The sequence below is a fragment of the Podarcis melisellensis genome (assembly GCF_964234715.1).
Source record: "Podarcis melisellensis genome assembly, chromosome: 3".
Lineage (NCBI taxonomy): Eukaryota > Metazoa > Chordata > Lepidosauria > Squamata > Lacertidae > Podarcis > Podarcis melisellensis.
The window spans coordinates 87,375,606-87,398,069 of record NC_138530.1 but is presented as its reverse complement, the minus strand read 5'-3'; the positions used below and the strand labels follow the sequence as shown (position 1 = coordinate 87,398,069).

At 41.5% G+C, this 22,464-nt stretch overlaps 1 protein-coding gene across 5 annotated transcripts in view; it reads right to left on the bottom strand.

Moving 5' to 3' along the window:
- Positions 1–22,464, bottom strand: part of EYS (eyes shut homolog) — a 567,790-nt gene that overhangs the window by 154,402 nt on the left and 390,924 nt on the right. For all 5 annotated transcript variants that reach the window (XM_081905892.1, XM_081905891.1, XM_081905893.1 and 2 more), the window contains one exon: positions 2,500–2,720. In XM_081905892.1, the coding sequence (XP_081762018.1) occupies positions 2,500–2,720 (221 nt within the window). The remainder of the gene's footprint in view (positions 1–2,499; positions 2,721–22,464) is intronic.

Genomic DNA, 22,464 nt, shown 5'->3' with positions numbered 1-22,464 from the left:
CACCTCAGGCAGAATTCAGCATGGATTAGTATTGCTTTATTATATTATTAAGTAGTCCCCCCTAATATTTGGGGCTGCTAGCTGTCGTCAGTCAAAATATACATAATTGCATCCAATGTCACTTTTGATACCACAGTGATAAAGGGGATGACACATTTGCTTCCTCTGCTTGAGATAAACAAGGGTCAAGCAGATCAAACTTATTCTGCCACATAAATGAGAAATGTGCTTATGGTGTTTATGATGGGGGCAGGGTTCTTAACTCACATGTATTCATAGTCGTTCTGTATTTGCTCATTCATTTCCCCTCTGCTACTGGCCTGTCTAGAACAGGTGCAAAGAAGGGAGGACTTTCAACACAATGTCCTTCCATTCTGACTCTGCAACGAAGGCTTCCTCTCCCCCGATGCCTTCCCATAGAAAGCAGCAAGAAGCCAAATATTCTGGCTGGATCATTCTAATCCATATTATCTTGGAGTGATCTGTTGTTCAGGAGGGGCCAGCAGAATGTTCCCTTTGATTTCCCCATTGCTGCAGTTGACTTTGTCGAGGTGCAGTGCAAGAGGTGGGATTTCCAGAGCTGCAGCACATTCCCAGAGCTACAACACCCACCACCAGCCACTAGTGTGTCTCAGTATAGAAGCATAGCTATGTTAGACTGGTCTGCTGCTGCTGCAGCAATAATAAATGAGAGAGATTTGTGGCACTTTATCAACTGTGCAATGGAAACAAGTAAAGCAGAATGTCTCTACTATCTTCAGCCCGCTCCCCCTCTGTCGATGCTTTCTGAAGGGGACTGAGAAGAGCTCTGTTCCCTGGCATTCCATCAATAGAGATCAGACAGACTGCTTATCCTGAGCTGGGAAAAGCTACCAAGATCAGGTAAAGCCCCTCAAACTACTCCCCTGGATCTTAGTAAGAGTTGCTTTACATTAAACATCCCCCTGCCCCCACCTAGGTAGTGTACATAACTGCAGAGAGGTACAAGACAAACAGTGTCACATGTGAAAAGTGCACAAGGATTTTATTTACCCAGTGCACAGTCATGTGATGCAGGGGAGCATGGGCTTCCAAATTTGTGGAACAAGCACTTTCCTCATTTGACGCTGTAGTCTAAACCACTGAACCCCTTGGGCTTGCCGATCAGAAGGTTGGTGGTTCAAATCCCCACAACGGGTGAGCTCCCGTTGCTCTGTCGCAGCTTCTGCCAACCTAGCAGTTCGGAAGCACACCAGTGCAAGTAGATAAATAGGTACTGCTGCAGCAGGAAAGTAAACGGCATTTCTGTGCGCTCTGTCGCTTGTCACAGTGTCCCATTGCGCCAGAAGCAGTTTAGTCATGTGGGCCACATGACCCGAAAAGCTGTCTGTGGACAAACGCCGGCTTCCTCAGCCTGAAAAGCAAGATGAGCGCTGCACCCCATAGTTGCCTTTGAATGGACTTAACCATCCAGGGGTCCTTTACCTTTTACACAAGCAGTTTTCACCTAAGTGCATGTACTGCACCTGTGCAAGAAATATCACCTGTATGTAAAGCATCTGCAGTAGCTAAGCGTCAGCAGAACTTGCTTACTCCGCACATGAGAACAATGAGTATATCCACTGATTAAAGTAAAAATGTACCCAAGCCCTGTTCAAATTAATGAGATTTAGGAAAGCTCAGCATCCTCTAGCTTGTGTTCTGTCCATTGGCATAGTTTCAAGGTTGAAGCAGATCAGTAGCCACTTGCATGCCAGAAGGTGTTTTTTAGTTGTTTATTTTTAACAGATCCACTGCATTTGTCCACACTTCAAAGCCTGCTTACAGCCCATTATTTTGGGCTTGTAGTAGCACACGCGTGGGCTTTTTCACTGGTGGCACCAAACACTGTGGAATGTCCTGCCAGCTGAAATATGAGAAGCCCCATCACTATTGCCATTCCATCACTTCTAGAAGACACACCTATTTAGGAAAGCATTCCCCTGAACTTAGAACTTGTGGTCTAATCATTTTGCTTTCTAGTTTGTTATGCTTTTTAACTGGCTTGCTTTACAGCACTCTTAAATTATGGATTTTTTTTAATGCTTTGATGGAATTGTTTATTGAGTATTTTAATCATGTATGGATTTTGTAATTGATTTTGTATGTGTAAATACATAGACCCTATTTGGGCCTTTAAAGAGGATACAAATAAATAATCCTTTCCACCTTTAAAGGTAGACAAAAGTTTCTGTGACTGGAATATATTTATATAACCCTGTTTAAGATTTAATTTCAGTACAATAACAAAACACCAGTACTACAGGTTAGGCATCTATAGTCACAGTTATACAAGGATGAAACCAACATGAACAATTCAATGGCAGAAGCTGGTGCATCCCTGATCCAAGTCAGGTGGTGATTCTACACAACCATATTGCCTCAAATGCCAGTGAACTTACTCCACACATTCTAGGGAGGGATGGTAACAGAGCCAGGAAAATATCCCTCTCTCAGCTGAAAAGTGTGAAGCACAATTACCTTTTTCACAGAAGCGTCCAGTAAAATGCAGACGGCAGTCACATTGAAACGAGTTGACGCCATCAGGAAGATTGATGGGATGGCATGTCCCTCCATTACGACACAAATTCTCTTGGCAGACTGACAACGAGACTGGGAGAGCAGGTGAGGGCAAAGCTGACTTGAGTGCTTCGGAAACAGTGCCAGAGACATCCATCGGTGTTTCTTCAGATAGAGGAAATCTGTGAGACAATATTAATTTTATTTGAAACATTTGTGACTTGCTCAACAAGTCCCCCACCAGCTTCAGAGGCAGTGGTCCGCTGGGTGTCAGCTTTCAGGAGGGTGACTATTGCTGTCATACCGGGTTGAAGAGCTTAGCACAGGCACCTAGCTGGCCATGGTGAAAGGTAGGCTCAAGACATCTTCCTGCCTGAGGTGAATTACAATACAGTGTACATATTCCACATATAAAAGCTGGTCAGATCTTACTTCAGCACTAAAAATGGGACAGCACCTCCCATTGCACCTAAGGACAGCCGACTAGCTCAGAGGGCACAGGGCAGCCACACAAAACTGTGCAAAGCAGGATTCTGAACTGGGTGTATATTTGGTCTGATCCCGCTGGGCTCTTCTTATGAACACATTGCAGTAACTCAGTCTCCACCGGAAAGAAGATCTTTCAAGCAGGCTAGCATAAAGCATGCACACACACAAATACATACAAGCCCCATCCTCCTAGGAAGATTACTACATATATTGTATTGCTCTGACAAACAGCACTATGGATTCAAAATTCTGAGCCGTGGGGCCTGGACCTCAGCCCCAGGTTCCAGTCCTAGATGCACCACTGGATGTTGGACAGATTTTTTTTAAGCTTTCTCTCAGATTCCCTGGAAATAGCACTGGTGGTTCTTGAATAGCAGCCCCAGTATTCCAATCATATTTGAAAGCAGAAGTTGTAAATCTGCTCCAGCATAACTGCCAGACTCTCAGCATGCAAAATAATCTGTGGCTGATTATGAGCACAGAACAAATGTCATGCAGGATAGCTAGCAAGAAATACAAAAACACCAAGATACCCTTATCGAAGCAAAACACATGGAACACTTAACATAAAGCCAGATGTCTTCAGGAGATTCAGGCCTTTAATAAAACTACCCAGTGAAAAAAAGTATTATTTGCATTATAGATAGGGGTATTGCATCCATTTGGTGACGTGAGGAATGCTTTGTTTGCTAAAGAATCGGTGGTCAGTTTACAAAATACTGAGCCTCTATTACAGACACTAAAATAATGCCCTCTGCATAGCTAGCTCTGTGACAAATTGCTCTGTTCAAAGGGTGAACTAAGTGTGATTTCTACACTGGGTCTGAAAGTTGAGTTTATCACCCCAGTTTTCTTTGCAACAGATTCCATGTTAAAGGGGGATGCTAGCCCTCCTCCATATAAGTGTACAGAAAATTTAGGATTCAGGGATAGGTCTTTAGGCACATAGGTTTTGCCAGTATATTTCCATTACTCAGAAGGACTTAAGCATTAAAGAAAAGATTAATAAGGTTAAAAACATTATAAAATACAAGCTAACACAGTTCTAAAGTATTGACACAGAGCCAAGAGACCCTTATTAAATCAGAACTACCTGATTCAGCAAGTCTATCTGTTCTGTGAACTGCCCTAAGACCTCTGGGTATAGGGTAGCATATGATAATAATAATAATAATAATAATAATAATAATAATAATAATAATAATAATATTAATATCTAGAACAGTAGTAAAAAGGTGATATGGGCCTCCAAAGGAAAGAGGGACAAATACTGAAAGGAAGGGATATTTATACTATTATTCCCCCAAAAAACTTTAAATAAAGCTATAATCAGCAAAATATCCAAATTTATGAAAGAATTTGATGTATTGTATATCAAGGCATGCAAGTGGTGCTGTGGTCTAAACCACTGAGCCTCTTGGGCTTGCCGATCAGAAGGTCGGCGGTTTGAATCCCTGCGACAGGGTAAGCTCCCGTTGTTCGGTCCCAGCTCCTGCCAACCTAGCAGTTCGAAAGCATGCCAGAAAGTGAAAGTAGAGAAATAGGTACTGCTCCAGTGGAAAGGTAAATGGCGTTTCTGTGCGCTGCTCTGATTTCGGTGTTACGTTGCTCCAGAAGCTTAGTCATGCTGGCCACATGACCCGGAAAAACTGTCTGCGGACAAATGCCGGCTCTGCCATGCTGACAAATTTAAAGTGGCTTACATCCTAAGAGAGGAACGAGGGAGCTGTGAGCCTCCAGATGTTGTTGGACTCCAACTTCCATCAATCCCACCCAGTTAAGAACGATGGAAGTTGTAGTCCAACAACATCTGGAGGGCCAGAGCTCTGAGACATCGTAAAATAATTAGGAATATCAATTAAAATAATTAATAAGAGAGCCAGATCAAATGCACCTACATCACTCAGGCACTCCTGGCAACAGGCACCAGCTGCAAATTCAGAAGCAAGGCTAGATTCAGTATTCCTCACAGACTGCAAACCAGATAGACCCCACTCCCACAATCATCTCCATCTTACTCGTATAGTTTCCCAGTTCCCTTGCTTAGAGTCTAAAGGAGACTACCTTGAAGCAGACAACAGAATTCTGCTCCTGCCTGGTTTTGTTGATTTCCCCAAATAGCCAGATAGGGATCTATTGCTCTCAGAATCTTTCTTTTAAAAGGTGCCCAATTGTTAATGTAACAATGTTTCTTCCAGACCTCCTTTTGGTTAGCCCCCTTTCATGGGGAAATGCCTGTGCAAGGTCATTAACAGAGCAAATATCTGCAACTGCTTTCAGAATTCATTCCAATTGCTATGAATAAGTAATACTCCTGACTCCAAACGGTTTAACTAAAATGCTTATTTGAATAAAGAGCTAGGAAGCGTTTAAAAGGCATTTAGGTGTTGGAAGCTTCAGCAGTGCACACAAAAATGCACAAAATGGACAACACTGATTTTCCTTCCTCCCCCCATTATTCCCCTCTATTCTGCAATACTGAAATGATGCTATTCAGCCAACTTTAGGGCTGCTATAGGTTAATGTTTAGGCTAATGTGCAGCTGTGTTAATATTTTTTTATTTGAAAAATTTGAAATAACTCAATGAAGAATTAAAGCTATTATGCTATGCACACTTACTTCAGACAAAGAACTTGCTATCCAGTAAATATGCACAAGAATGGGCGAAAAGTGAAATGTGGTCTGTTGTACATATAAGGTTGGTATTTAGGATCTCATACCCTAGGAGCTCAAGCTTATTGCTGGCATAAAATGTAGCAGGAAGGGAAGAATTGTAATTAAATTGTGCCCAGATCTTTAACAATTTTAATGCGAAACAAATTTCCCTTTTAGATTCACACTGCAGGAGCTCAGCTGGTAGTTTTTCCTCTACCCTTTCTTTCGTTTCACAACTCTCCCTCGCATACAGTTCACCCCCATTTACATGCCTTTTCCACTATCCTAAAGTCTCTGTGGCACGCACACAAGCACGTACACACAATTATCACTTTCACCCCCTTTCCCTATCACTTCCTTCCTCCTTTTTTCAACTCTCCCTTGCCCACAGTCCACCCCTCATTTCCATGCCCCGTCCTCTCTCTCATTATGCATCCCCCTTTGCACACACCCCCATGAAGATATGTCACTGTATCTTTAAGCAAATAGAATTTCAAGAGTAAGCCTGTCATCTAGCATGCTCAGGTAGAGAAGGTGACGGTCACTTGGTGGATGCTGTACATATATGGGTAGTTAATAAAATAGCACTTCTAAACTACTATGTGGAATCTGGAATGAAATATACTCGAGTTGAGTGTGAATTTCATGCTCTTTATTCAGCTCGTAGTAGCAATGAAACTTTCCCCAAAACGTCTAGCTATATATACATTATTTACACAATGGGCCCCACGTGATTGGCTAATTCTGGGGTGCTCCTGTAGGCCAATCAGGTTGTGGATTCACTTCCTCCAGAAGCCTGATTGGCTGCTCCTGCAGGAACTGACACCTATTGGAGTCACCCTACCACTGCCTTCCTTATACAGAAAAACGCTGAACTATGTGTTTCCCACATAATAAAACATCAGTGAAGGCGGTCTCCTGGATTTGCCATAGGATGCTATTTCGAACATGAAGCACAACCACATTGAAAGGGCCTTTTATACCGTAGACAAGGTTTTCAAGTGGGGCAGGCAGATGTAAATCTGAAACGCTTGGCCAGTTCATACAATAGTAGCTATGCAAATATCTGGCTAGTTTAGCAGATTCATTACAGAACATATCTCAGGTGACTGCTGGATCTTTAAGAATCAAAGACGTATATGCTACTAGTCTTTTAAATAGGCTTACAATTCCCTTCTTTGGTTTGATCACTGTAATTTCAGACACATGGGATTTTGTGTAGTTTAAGACACAGTGGGTAGCATCAAATGATCCAAAACCAAAAATTAGGCCCTTGGGAATTTAAAATAGCTGATGACTGTTTACACCAGTGATAACATCTTCCCATTTCCTAACAACAGCTGTACTAGAGAGAAAAGCAGAGTTTTGGCATTCTGCAGTGCCTGTCTAGGAATTGCTTACAGAATGAGAAACGTCACTTTATATCAAGTTTGTAATCACATGAACAGATGCTTGTAATCTGTGTTTGTAGCTGATGGAAATTTGGCTTCTGTAACCAGCATAAAATTTATGTAAGAAAATCTGGCACTTAGTCCTACAGCTATTGGGAGGAAAATTAATGCATACTAACCCCCCTTTTTGTTCAGGTAGCTAGATTACAGCAAGTTCATCAATCATAGCCAATCTACCAACATTACTAACACTGCTGATCTGCTACAGTATAGTGTCCTCATACCTTCATGTTTACATGTCCCTAACAACAAAGTGCTCCCTCATGTATTCCATGCAGAAAATTGAGGGCAGATGTAACTCTCGAGACCTCTGAACAGGCAACTACATCACTCTTCTTACAGACACAATTAAGAAAGATGCTTGAAACAGATCTCTCAAAATATACTTATTCAAGTCCAAATTGCACACACTTTCCTGAGCTATGGAGATTAAATAAATTAAATTGATGCACAGTGAAGATGGTGTGCTGGGTCTCCAATTTAGGATTTCTGGCAGTTCCCTTGTATGCTTGACAAGTGAACTGTCACAACTCTATGTGGAGACTCTTCGCCATTATTATTAAGGGGGTATCTCACACTTTTAGTTTTTTCTTGCTGTGACTTATTCTTCCACAGAATAAAACACAGTTTTCTTCCTCAGCTACATACCAGTAGCTATGGTTAAGCACAGGATAAGAATAGCTCAGAGATACAAATATAAAGTAAAACCAACATTTAATATTTTATTTAAAATAGTTACTTTAAGTAAGAATGTATAGTTTGGAACATTCTGATCCACCATCTTGATGCAAAATGGCATCCAGTGGTATCCAAACAGGGAGGAAAACTGGTGCCTCCATCTTGGGAACCATTCTGCCCAGTTTGGCAACAATATATCTAGATGTGTTTGAACAGATAGAGAACAGATGGACAAACCACTTTCCAAACTATGTTGTAGATAAAGGCATTTATATGTTTTAAAATCAAAATTTTACCTAAATAAAAAGATTTCTCCACACTCTGTGGAAACTGAGGGAAACTGAGAACTATTCTTAATGTTAAGCAGGACAACATAATTGTGACTGACTGAGGAGCCAGACTTTAGTCTGGCATTGCAGACCCCCAGAAACTCCAGCAGAGTGCTGGAGCCTCTCAATGATTGGCTACAAAGTCAGCTAGTCACAGAGCAGGGAGGAGTAGCACTTTGGGAGAGGGAGAAAAAAAGGAGCAGTTTCTGAGGGACAGAGTTAGATAGGGCTAAGGCTCAGGTTAAGAGATAGGGCTTGATTCGAGATGTTAGACAGGGTTCAGGCTAAGAGCTAGGGCTGGAACTGAGTTGAGAGATAAGGTTCAGGTTAAGAGATATTTAACTGAACTACCTGCCATAAGTAAGTAACAGAAACGGAAGTATAACAACTGATTTTGAGTAAAGCAAGGTTAAGAGAAGCTGTGACTATAACACTGCGTTTAAGCCAGAGACATATTATAGTTAGTTAAAGTAAATAACTTAGCTTCTAGCTGAAAGTACGCAATTCCTAACCCAACTTTGTTTCCCCAACTTCTTTTCTTGAAAATAAACTTTTCTTGTTTGTTCTGCTCCTGCCTGAGACTTTAAATCTAAGTTTTCCCTCTCACAAGTCCTCCACAAGACCACCTCTGGTGAAGTGTAAAACTCTGTGTAATTGGGGTACAGTGAGGTGTGTGCACTATATTTAATAGGGGGCAGTTAGCGGGGTGAGTCTACTGTATTATTAACTGGAGGTGAGCGGTTGGATCCACTATAGTAGTCAAGAGAGCAAGTAGAATTATTGGATGGTACCTCTCCAGCATACAGGTGTATGACTGCATTCATAATACTCTTTGATATTTTAAAAATGGACAAACTTCCCCTGCATGTGGAAAAGTCCCAACTGCGAGAGTGTCTTCTCCTCAATAGGCTAGTTTATATACTGTGAATTTGTTTTTAGGTGGGGAAACATCATGCATTGCCCCTCTGATCTAATTCTGCATAGTGTGCAAGATTCCACAAAATGGAGCTGGCATTCCAAGGCCACCTCTGCCCAGGGGGAAATTATGCTTAGCCTGGAGGATTTGTACTTGTCTTTGTACAGTTTAAGAGTCAAGCCAGCAAGCAGAGTTGTGAAAATTGGATATTCCCATGCCTGCTGCAATTGGGTGAGAACAGCAACAAGACAGTACTTCTAGAATCTTGGTTGTGTCCACAAAAACTGCATCTATACCACTCACCATACTTCACTTGTGTCAATGTAATAAGTATCTACTAGTGCAAAGAACTTGATACAGTTCTGAAAAATCAAACAGGCAGATCCGCCTGTTTATGTTTTGCATTTAATACAGGAACTGATGAGCAGTCACATTTATGTGGGTTTTGAAGCAGTCATCATGAATGGTTAAGCATCATTATGCATTTTTATAAGCATATGCATTTTTAAAAAAATCTGCCTTAGGTTGCAGTCCTTATGCATGCTTATCGGGGAATAAGCCCCATTGACTTCTGGTTGGGCTGACATTTCACATTTGTAACTTCCGTTCCATAGTGGAAGTTTCTGTGCAATTTTAATTAAAGCTTATGGTGAGGAAAAGCCTTCTTTTACAGCCATTTGTGCCTGATAACTCTGCCTATCCGCAGAGAGTAATAATTGTCAGAATCCTTCATTCAGCTAATGAGCCATATAAGTGTGGCCCCCATAGGGCAAGTATAGCTCGATTTGTAATTCTCTTTGTCCTGTCTGGAATAGGGCAAGAGCTGTTCCAAATACTTTTTCACTCGAGCAGTGCTTTTAACAACCCATTTGCTCCAAACAGTACTCATACTTCTCCTCAGTTACATGCCACTCCTCCAGTGAAAGGGGGAACCTCAGCCAACAAGAAACCACCATAGGGAGTGAGAAAGGATGAGACTTGGGGCAGACATCACCTGAACACACCCGATGAATACCAGGTGGCCATCCTTTTGTGTTGAAAGTGATTTGGCAAACTGGAAAGAGAAATACAACACTGTAACCACTGGAAAAGTAAAATGAAATTGGACGCTTCCCTTTGAAGAAAGCAACAGGGATGAAGATTGTGGAAGACTTTGATGGGGTTTTATTGAATGGGAAATGGTCTTTTTAACTGGAAAAAGAGAATAAAATTGGAAAGGCAAGGTGGGACACAACTCTGCAATGAAAAGTTTTTTATTGATGAGGCCCCTTCACCATGAGGGTAAGGCATAACAATGCAAAATACAACATTAAAATAGTTTAAAACAAATTTCAATCACAACTAGAGTCGGTCATTAAAATATATATCTCAAATGTCAAAGATCAGGATAGAGAGGGGCCTCTTCAGCAAAGGTGAAAGCTGAATAACAAAGGTTCCAGATACATTGTGGTGTAATTATATAGACAAATCATCTTTTTTTACTACAGTCATTCCTCAGGTTGCAAATGTGATCTGTGCGGGAGGCACGTTCGCAACCCGTAGCATTCGCAACCCGCAGCGCCATGTCTGCGCACACATGTGATGCAATTTGGCTCTTCTGCACATGCGCAAAGTGCGATTTAGTGCTTCTGCACATGCACAAAAACCTGGAAGTAACCCGTTCCCGTACTTCCGGGTTCGGCGTGGTCCGTAACCCAAAAACGCACAACCTGCAAGGTTCGCAACCCGAGGTATGACTGTATTCCATTGGCTTATTCCCACCTGGAGATTTTGAACCAATACATTGTTTTTCAGCCCACATATCTAAAGGACATTTTAATGTGTTTGCTAAGTACAGTGATCAGTAGGGAACAGAACAATTCATTTTTTGTGGTTGCCTGGTGCTATCTAGAGAAAGTGTGGGTGTTTGCTCAGATTGTTCTGGCTAGTCATGCTGACTGGAATGTTGTCTCCAATGGCAACACTGAATTTTGGGGTACAATCAGGAGCCACAAAGTAGCTATATAAAAACGTAGTATGTGGCAGCTTTAACTGAATGGGGAGGCAGTTGCCTATAGCCTCCCATCCAGCCCACCACTGCTTCCAGACACTGGTACAACACCTTCACAGCCTCTTCTGATTGCAATGGAGTGGAGAGTCAGAGCTGTGTGTCAACAGAATACTGATGGCACTGTGCTCCAAATCTCTGGATGACATCTCCCAATGGTTTCATACAGCATAGAAGACAGAATAGACCAGGGTTTCCCAAGCTTTGGTGTCCAGTTGTTTTTGGACTACAATTCCCATCATCCATGACCACTGGCCCCGCTAGCAAGGGATGATGGGAAGTTGTAGTCTAAAAACAACTGGAGACCCAATATTGGGTTACTCTGGAATAGACCTTTCTGGGACACCACAACTCAAAAGCTGGGGCTGGGCAACAGTCTTCTTGTACTACTTTCTAGTATTGACTCTTGCAGGTAGGAATGGAACCACAGTAATACTGTAATGCCAACACCCACTTCCTTGAGTCACTCCAGATAGTTACAATTCATAGTTTAAAAAGCTGCTGAGAGGTCAAAGAGAACCAGCAGGGTTGTACTACCCCTGCCTCTCTCCCAATAAAGGTCATCAGTCAGGGTGCCCAAGTCTGTTTTGCTGACAAATCCAGGTCTGGAACCAGACTGGAATGGGTCTTGATAGTCTGCTTTCTTCAGGCATAACTGCAGAAAGCTGCCCACCTTCCTCTCAAATCACCTTGTCTACTTGGTTTTATAGAATCAACATCCCACCACACAAGCCCTGTGCCTGGAGAATGTTGGGGAAGTTTCCAGTGATGGCTTGGAAGACAAGACCTCTCAGTGAGCGAATGCCAGCTCCCCGATTCCCCCACTCCCCACCCTGACATTTCCTTTATATATTTACATTTACCCCCCCCCCCATTTTGGCTACTTACTGTATGACTTAGATTACCATTTTTAAAATATCTCCAAAAATCCTGCAGGACCCAATCGCTTTGGATTACAGTGGTACCTCTAGCTATGAACTTAATTCGTTCCGGAGGTCCGTTCTTAACCTGAAACTGTTCTTAACTAGAGGCTTGCTTTCGCTAATGGGGCCTCTTGCTGCCGCTGCGCCACTGGCACACAATTTCCATTCTCATCCTGAGGCAAAGTTCTCAACTCGAGGTAACTCTTCCAGGTTAGTGGAGTTTGTAACCTGAAGCATTTGTAACCTGAGGCGTTTGTAACTCGAGGTACCACTGTACTTTGCTGTGTGAGCTTCGCCTTGGAGGGGTCCCACTTTGGTCTGAATACGCCTGCCTTGCCCCAATATTCAGATGATGCGTTTGCACAGCCCTACTCAATAAAGCTAGTTGGTCAGGCCTCACAAATTATTCCACACAGTCTAGGATGCCAGGGTGATGAGTGCTGATTTTTGGTACATTAAGCAAAAAGGACTGACCAATTCATTTACTGCTCGAATAATATCAACAACAGGTATTTTATACATTATGCTTTCAAATACAATGCATGTAAGAAGGACTGTTAGTTATGCAATCCTAGATAGTGAGGAGGTGGAGAAAATCACACTTGTTGCTGGAGGTGTTTTGCATTTGGGCAAGGAAGATTTCAGACTAAGTCATTAACTATTAGAAAAGAATGTGTGCCAGAACTCAACAAAACTCAGCCAATACTTCTGTTTTCAGTGCCAGGTCTCACCCCCAGAACAGAAGAAGAAACAGGAACTCATAAATGTGCCTCTGAGCATTTCCCTTAACACAGTCTCCCCTCACACAACACTCCACTCCACGTTTTAAATAAATAATTATAAATGCACACAAAATATTTCCGTATCGGAGGGCAGTGTTTCCATTTCCACAATCTCTTTAACTAAATATAGATCTATTTAGAGTGATAGACATGGATAAGTCATATACTGTAGTTCTTTCACCCCTTTTACAGATTGCTGCAATAACTGCAATTTGATTATTTCACCGGCCAATTCATAGCTGAGTAGATAGCAATCTATATTTGCCTTTCCTGAATTAGTTGGGTAACACTTAATTTCAAAATCTGAGACAGCTTTGAACTGTTCCATCCAGGTCTTTCTCATCTGCAAATAAAATGCATGTTTTATTGTTAGCAGCACCTTCTCTCAACACAACTTTCTGAACCACTCTGATTCAACAATTTTCCATATTTAAAATCAGATTCAGAAAGGCAAATTTAACTTGCAACTGCAGAATAAATGATAATGAAATAACTGCAGTGTTAATAATGCACAGAAATTGAACAGATCTATTTACAGAGACAATTATTTTAAATTGCTTAATTCTAACAGCCCGCTTCAGATAGTTCCTTTTTTCAGGCCACCTGCCAAGTGATCAATTGGTGCTGCATTTAATGTTAGCTGGCCTCTCTCCTCATTCCATATACTACCACCCAAGGTGAGCTGTATTTGCCCAAGTCACTGCTTGTCATCTCTTATTAATAAAAGCAAGGCAGTTTTAGAAGTTGAAGGTACATGGACAGTTATTATATGATATCATTTTGCATCCCATTCTTACAAGGATCTTATATCCTTTTGGCAATTCTTCATAATGGTACTATAGATTGCTTTTCTTCCCTCTGGGACAAATTAGGGATAGAAATACAATGTGTAGTCACTGACTCAGATTGTTTGGGACATCACATACTGCTGAAGTCTTGAAAAGGATGGGCACACAATACTTTTTGAAAATGTCTCTGAGTCATCCAAGTTCATGTCCCCATTCTGAGATTGTTTAAAATTCTCAATACTCTGAGACTGAATGAAGATGTAATTTAAAGTTTCATATATTTTTCTGCTATTGTGAAGATTTGTTCCCATTTTGTATTGTTAAAGGAAACCTTTTCTGCAAAAGCACCATACGTTCTAGTACCTGGTGGGGCATGCTGATATATTTCATGAGAGGAAAATGCATTTTCTGCATTGGCGACTCTCTCTATATCAGGGGTTTCAAGTGTTGCTGGACTCCGGTTCCCATGAGCTACAGCTGGCATAGCCAACGGTTAGGGATGATGGGAGCTGTAGTCCAATAGCACCTGGCAGTTCAGAGATTTCTCCATCCCTGCTTTCTATGGTCACACTCTGCCAACATCAATAACTTAAATGCTTCCTGCATCATAAATTAGGTTGCTGGGGTTTTTGGGGTGTTTGTGGAAAGGAGGTTGGAAGTGATTTCTGTCCTAGTTTGAGTGTGTGCTCAGAAACACCCTGTCCTTAATTCTTAGTTTATTTATGCCATCCCTCCTGAGCCACTATTTTGCACCAGAAAGATCTGAGGTTATAGTAAAAGATAAATCAGATCTGCAAACCTAAAGTTGTCCCACCCCTTATATACTCTGCAGTTGTTTGCTCCTTGTACGGCTATCACATTTAACTAGGGACGCCAAGGATGTTCTGTAAGCAAGGCATGTAGATCTGTTACTGAATTACCATCTCTCTTCATACATAGTCTTAGTCCACTGCAGATGAAGTGGGTAACTGTTTGCGAAAACCTCATGCCCCAATAAATCAGCCTATAAGAAACGTCTGCTTTTTTTTTTTTGAAAAATAAAAATAAAAATCACTGTCCACCTTATTTCTGCTCTTTCACATTTTAAATAATGAGGTAACAACCAAAAGTCCAATACTTTCAAATCATTTGGTTTATAGCTAGACATGCAGATCCAAATGCATTTACATCATCATATGTTTCTTGATGGGCAGATTAAAAAAACCAAACCCAAACAAGAGCATTTGCTCTTCACAAATAATTAACATATCCAAGCTGCAGGGGGCACTGGTACACTGTGTATCTAAATTGCAGTTGTGTCATACTTAAGGCATAATTTGACTTGGAGTCCTGTGGGTTACAGATACAGTAGGGGAAAGCACATAAACTATTTAAAAATCAATTTAAAGTTTGAGAAATTAAGGCAAAATATTTATATCCAATGTTCTCCAATCTTTTCAGAATACAATTCCATTGTTATTACAAAATGTGCTTGTTTGCTTGCTGCATTATGCAAGTGCGAGAGGGCAGACCTGTTTTCTTAACTTTTTTTTTGCAATCAAGGTCCCCTAAAGGTCACCCTGTTTTTAGAATAATGCATTACTCAGTTCCACCAAACAACCACTCTCCCCTATCATAGGCGACTTTGTTAAATATATCCCCAAATGATCTCACCTAGGACTGCTTTAGCAGCTAAATCAAGGCCTCCAAAGCATGTCTGAATGTGGCAATGTGAAAGCCATTTTCTGTATGTTGCATGAAGAAGCTCTATGCCCAAGCCAGCCAACCTCAGAAATGTACCCTGTTAGCTACCAGAATAGCACAGCCACTCAAGCTCTTCAATAGGCACCACACTTTGCACCGATTTTCATAGAACAAAATAGAAAGCCTTATACTGGCTTTCGTCTCCTGATTTGAATTACAATTTGATTAAATCTTCCTGTTGCCAGTTGTATTTCCTTTGTGAAAATCACTTGTCCCAGAGAGAAATAGGGAAATTTCTGCAGGCTATGCGATAGACATATTGGAAAGCAACGTGCCACACAAATCTACCTGCTCTGATCTTCATCACATATACTATGGATGGGGAACCTAAGACCCTCCAGAGACTATTGGGCTCCCATCCATCCCAGCCAACATGGCCAGTGGCCAATAATGATGGAGGTTGTAGTTCATCAACATTGAAAGGACCACAGATTTCCAATCCCTGGAATGTTGCAGGAATCATTGCTGTACAGCTGGAGCTCAAACTGTTCCAGTGAAGTCTTTTTAAAAAGGATCTATGTGGATCAGGTACTTTATATGTTTCCTTTCCCCTTGGAATCAACCCTCTGCGGGGCTTGCACTGTTGCTATTTGAAATAACTGTGTCATTTGATCTTTACCTCCATTATTCAAGCAAGGTGGGGAAGGACAATAGCTCAGGGGTAGAGCATCTGCCTTGCATGTAGAAGGTCCCAGGGTCAATCCCCAGCATCTCCAGACAGGGCTGGTAGAGATGACTTGTCTGAACGCCCCCCCAAGAACCGCTGCCAGTCAGGGTAGACAATACTGAGCTATAGAGGGACCAGTGGGTCTGATTCCAGATAAGAGAGCTTCCTACATTTCTAAAGTGTGATCCAGCCATGTGAAAGTGGCCCCCAAGCTGCTCTAACAATCTGCTAGTAACAGATGAGTTAAGTTATAATTAAACCAATAATAATATAGGACATGTGTAGCTATAGAGCAGAATTATGAACGGTGCAATCGTATACCTGTCTACTCAAAAGTAAGTCCCATTTAGTTCAATGGGACTTACTCCCAGGTAAGTGATTTTTACGGCGTTTCCGTGCGCTGCTCTGGTTCGCCAGAAGCGGCTTAGTCATGCTTGCCACATGACCCAGAAGCTGTACGCCAGCTCCCTCTGTCAATAAAGCGAGATGAGCGTCGCAACCCCAGAGTCAGTCACGACTGGACCTAATGGTCAGGGGTCCCTTTAACTTTACCTAAGTGATTTTCAACTGCAGCCCTAGTTAAAAGCAAATGCTTTAAAAACAACAACAACAACACACATCTGAAGCAATTCACATGACATGTATAAGGACCTCTATACAGTATTGGCTCATCATTTGCCAAGTGCAAGGATTTTCTTTTAAGGTACAACCTTCCTCAAATCCATCATCATCGGCAAACTGTGCAACCCACTCATGGCCTATGATTCATTGTATCTGCTGCATCAGAAAGCAAATGATCTGTGGCGGTTGTACAAGGCTCCAGTGTATGTGTTGCTCTTGTACGTCTGCTTGGAAGGGAGTTATGGCAAAAGGTATCTGTTTGCAATGATGATACAGTGGGAATAACCTTATGATTCCTGCTCATTCAGACCACTGGGAAATAAGCACAGAATCATGTATAATATCATGCAACTATGCTGCCTGCATTTTGGTTGTATTTTAAATGGGCCAATGAATCCATCCTAGGAAAGTCAGTGAGAGCTTTAAAAATCTCAGGGCATTCTAGATCAAGAGAAGAACATGGATGGTCCTCTGATATACAAATCAGAAACCATTAAAAATCTTAGCCTTCTAGCTTTGAGCAATTATTTCATTTAGGCAAACACCTTTCATAGGAGATTTGTATGGGAGTCCTTGCTTCAGAGGATTTCTAGCTAGTTTGTGAATTGATGTGCAGAGCACCCATCCTCAGGAAAGGATGTGTCCTCCGGATGTGGTGGACTACAACTCCCATCATCCCTGACCATTGGCTATGCAGGGTGGGGCTGATGCAAGTTGGAGTCTAGAACATCTGGAAGGCACCGTACTGGCTACCCCTGCTCTTGTCTGTTTTCGTCATCTCTACCACCACCACCCCATTTCCCAATGGAAGAATAATACTGAACAGAATTACACAAGTACCAAAAAGTGACATCATCTCACTAATGTATGTCAACTAGGTTGATTAGTGAGAAAGATTATATGAGCAGTAGTTTGAAGTTTCCGGGAGATCAGCTCTGAACATTAATGTTATTTTTTTTCCGAGTGAGATGATTTCGGTGTCATACTTGGTTCAATCAAAAAAAATTCATTATATTAAAAATCTTGCCATAAAGTGTATTTCCCAAGCTGAGATAACCAGAGGTATAATGATTACCCTTGACAATTAAACACAATACAGTGTTGTAAATATTTTGTTAAAGCTCTATAAACAATGAGATTTAAGACACGGAAGCAGAAAATACAAAATGAATTCTCAGACTTCTTGATCAACATTTGAGGTTGCAGCAAGTCTTGCATTTGTGTTCTTTGTGTGTGAGAAATTATGAACATTTCACACCAATGGGGAAAACCATACAGTAAAACGCCCAGAAGACAAATTTCTCCTTTCAGTATGTTTAGCATTCTTAGCCATTTTCTTTAATGTGCTCTGCTTTATAGCAATGCAATCTGCTACGGTAACAATGGCAACTATATCTCCATTACGAGACATTCCCAGCAGATAACATGGAGATGGTGGAAGCCTGCTGTGAAGTTCTTAATTATTTATGAATGCATAACAAAACAATTTCCCTTTATTTACATGTTTTTGTAATTGGTAAGGCATCAGATTGTAGCCTTCAAATCTCAGCGGAATCAGATACACCGAGGAAGGAAAACATCTACCACCATTTTTCTTTAACAGTTACTTTGAGGTGGGGGTAGGGAGGATGTAATTTGTGTGTTTGACTTCACTGGTTCTTTCCTGCTAATATTTTGCTAGCTGAATCCTGTAATAATGAGAAAAAAGGTTCATCTACACATCTGAGTAATTCTCTTGAGTGTTCTTTTACACTTGCAAATAGCTAAGTGGCAACACAAAAAATATATTCCATACGAATATGGAACAATACATTTTTTTCCTTATTTACAAGGAACATAGCATCCACTTTAAATATTGTAAACAATCCTGTGCTGGTCAGCCCTTTCTTTGGACTTCTGCTTAAAAACACACACACGTAAAGCAAAACAAAACAAAAATCTGACGTATTCCAAAACATGTTTTATTTCCCCAAGACAAATATTTGACTGATCTCCCACACACATATGCACTTCCACTCAGAAGTGAGCCAATAGACCAAAACACCCTTCAGCTTCTGTGTATTCTGTCATCCACAGTTTGTGCAATGTTCATTCATGGCAATGCCAGAGTCAGCCCCAAAATAAGGAAAACACCTTTAGTGCAAACCACATGCATACCCATCCTTAGGTGTACAACTAGTACCAGAAGTTTCAAAATGCTTTTAGAAGTTTTAATTGTGATTTCTTAAACAATGGATAAGTTTCCCACTCTAGGCTCCTTTGGGAAGAAGGGTGGCATGTAGATTTCTAGAGCCACTCCCCATGTTACAGTATAATTTCTTTAGGCTCACCCAATTGACTCTGGGGGGGTTGGGAGAGCCCCTAAAAAGTACATGGAGGGAGGAGCTTGGAGAAAGGTTCATCTTGCAAGCAGAAACGCTATAATGGTCATAATTGCATAACACTAGAACAATTTCATGCTTTACAAAGGCTAAAAGGAGAGAAAGAAAGAAAGAAAGAAAGAAAGAAAGAAAGAAAGAAAGAAAGAAAGAAAGAAAGAAAGAAAGAAAGAAAATCACTTACTCCATTCATTCTGCCCATTTAGTGGTTCCTGGAAAAAAGCTTATAGCTTGATTCCAGAATGTTCTTCACTGATGAAGTTTAATTGCAATCTCAACTGTTGAGATTTCTACATGACTGGAAGACCATCCCAGATACTCAAGCCAACCCATTGATTTTCTAGATTACCCCTAACAAGCTCTTAAAGGGGAGCTGGTTCCCTCTCACACAATGAAATTATATACATGCGCATTCAGGCTTTTCCTGGTGCCCACAGAGTCCCTTTTTTAGAGCCCCCCCCTTTAAGGAAAAAAACAACACAAATCAGGGCAGACATAGGGAAACCAAAACTTAACACTGGAAAAATGAGAAACAGAGAAAAACTGAAACTTACAGATTAGCCCAGGCATGGCCAAACTTGGCCCTCCAGAGGTTTTGAGACTACAACTCCCATCACCCCTAGCCAGCAGGACCAGTGGTCAGAGATGATGGGAATTGTAGTCCCCAAACATCTGGAAGTCCAAGTTTGGCCATGCCTGGATTAGACCATCCCATGCTGCAAGTGTGTACAGGATTGTGGCCACAGATATTTTTGCCACTTTACACTTATCCCTTAAACCCAACTGCATGCAATATGTGAGTTTCTTTGTGGAATAGGCCCCATTATGGTAGCCAGATTTATCACCAAAATCTAGTCATTTATTCAAAGTGTGTACTCTAGAACAGTGTTTCCCAACCTTGGGTCTCTTGCTGTTTTTGGACTACAGCTCCCATCATCCTTAGCTTGCAAGACCAGTGATCAGGGATGATGGGAATTGTAGTCCAAAAACATCTGGGGAGCCAAGGCTGAGAAACATTGCTCTAGAGCAGTGTTTCCCAACCTTGGGCCTCCAGATGTTTTTGGCCTACAACTCCCATCATCCCTAGCTAGCAAGATCAGTGGTCAGGGATGACGGGAATTGTAGTTCAAAAACAGCTGGAGGCCCAAGGTTGGGAAACACTGCTCTAGAGTATAACTCTAGGGCAGTGTTTCCCAACCTTGTGCCTCCAGCTGTTTTTGAACTACAACTCCCATCATTCCTGACTAGCAAGACCAGAGGCAAGGGATGATGGGAATTGTAGTCCAAAAACAGCTGGAGGCACAAGGTTGGGAAACACTGCTCTAGGGCATGAGTTGTGCCTATGAAAACTATTAGCATGATTTGCATCAGGCAGAGAGGAGGGAGAGGAAGGATATCTTTCCATCATATTTAGAAGCCAATTTCATGCCTTAGTCACTGCTATCAGAATGTGCTAATTTGAGCCAAATATTTTTGTCACACCAAGTCCGTTTGATTTCCGAAACATTTGAAAACCAAGGCACGGCTTCCAATTAGCTTCCAATTTCACAGGCGCATGGGAAACAATAGCAGAAGCCGCATCGGACAGTTGGCTTCTAAAAAAAGTTTGAAAACCAGAACACTAGCTTCTGGGTTTCGATCGTTCGGGAGCCAAAACATACGAGTACCAAAGCATTTGACAACCAAAGTATGACTGTATTATAATTTGGTCCATATCATTTGCAGCATATCTAATGAGTGAAATGCTCATTCATTCCTAAATGCTAGAGATTAAGAGAAGCCAGGACTCAAACTGATCTTATAGCCACTTTAGCCCCTGACTCTTAAAAGGATGTAGAAGTAAACTGTGAATATTCAGAGCCCCCATTGGATGTTAGCCCTTTGACATTGGCTCCTTCCCAAACTGGCATTTCTCCAGTTCCTTTGAACGATTTTGAAAGTACTTCCATGCAACTTCGACCAGGGCAGCTGGCGTGGGATTCATACTTTGATAGTTCCAGTGTTGTGAAGGTAATTTCAAAAAGGATCCTAACTTAGTCCTTAATGAAATGGTCCCTTGATGCATCCTACAAATTGTGATCATATCACCACCCTTGAATAATCTTGCGTTCTGAAGCTGATCCACCAGATCCTGGAGCTGAGTTGAGTTGGACCTTGGCTCAGATAAAAACCATTAATGGATGCTCATCTATGAGGTGCAAAATGATTCAGGAGCAGAAATAGTGCAGGGACATCCAATTTTTAAAAAAGCATTTTTTAAAAAACAAGGATTCACTCCTCTCTTCCCGTCCCCTTGAATCAATGTACATCTGGTTTTCATACTTTACCAACTCTATGGTGGGGAAAACTTGAACTGACATCATTAAACTGGTGAAAGCTGCATGCATAAACGTATATTTTAAAGACTTCAGAATCTGACATTTTAGTGGAATCCTATGTAACTGACTGCACTTCTAAAGCCTCCAGCACAAAGCCTGTCTGGTTCATTTATTCCCACAGAAATTGTGAACTCTTGCACAGCCAACGACATGCTAACAGTGAGTCAAGAATAATTAAGGAGACCAAAATAGGAATTATGCAATCTTTTTGGCCTGCACTGCTTAAAGTACGAAACCATGTAGCTGCTACAAATAATAATCCTATGGTTCCAGAAAAACAAGCAAGAGAGGGAGACGGGCCTTTGCTCATGGCATGCTGACCAAGGAAAGCTGCTCATAAATGAGCTGGAAATTGTATTTGTAAGTACACAAAGTCATATATTCATATATACATGCCCATGCGGGGGGGGGGGGGGGAGCCAGATACATGTGCTTTGGGTCTTGAAGGGCTAGGCTGGCTGTAGGGTCCTGCCAGGGGCCTGCTAGACTTAGTGCTGTCATGCCAAGAATGCCCTGTGCTTCCCAGCCAAACAGGGAAGGTCATGGGCAAAACGTCCAAGCCTGTCCTCATGCACTTCACAGCTTTGATAGTATTACTGTGTAGTAGCATGTAGCATCAGATCAGATTAGGCGGTGCCATTGCAGTGGCGTGGCTCATGGACAAGTCTCCCACCCCAGGCCTCAGACAAGGTCTGCATGTGCCTACATATATGTATGTGTGTGTCTATATCTCAAAAGGATTAGCTTAGTATCCAAACCAATTCACTAATTCCCTTCATAAAAGAAAGCACCGTAGACTTAAATCGTTTACAATGGTTCTGAACATTTAAAATACAGGGTAGGATTATGCCTGCCACCTTTTCTAACATTATCATTGCAATGCATCATTTCAACAGGAACACCAAAGAGAAAAGGATAATAAGGGGCAGGAGGAGGGGGATGTGCACAAAGGCAGAAAGGAAATTGCACAGGAGAAAAGGAGCTACACAGAAAAGAGCACACTGAAAACAAATGTAATAAAAAAGATGAGGAAAATCAAAGAGGGCAAGTCAAACACAGAGGATACAACTGGAAAAAAAT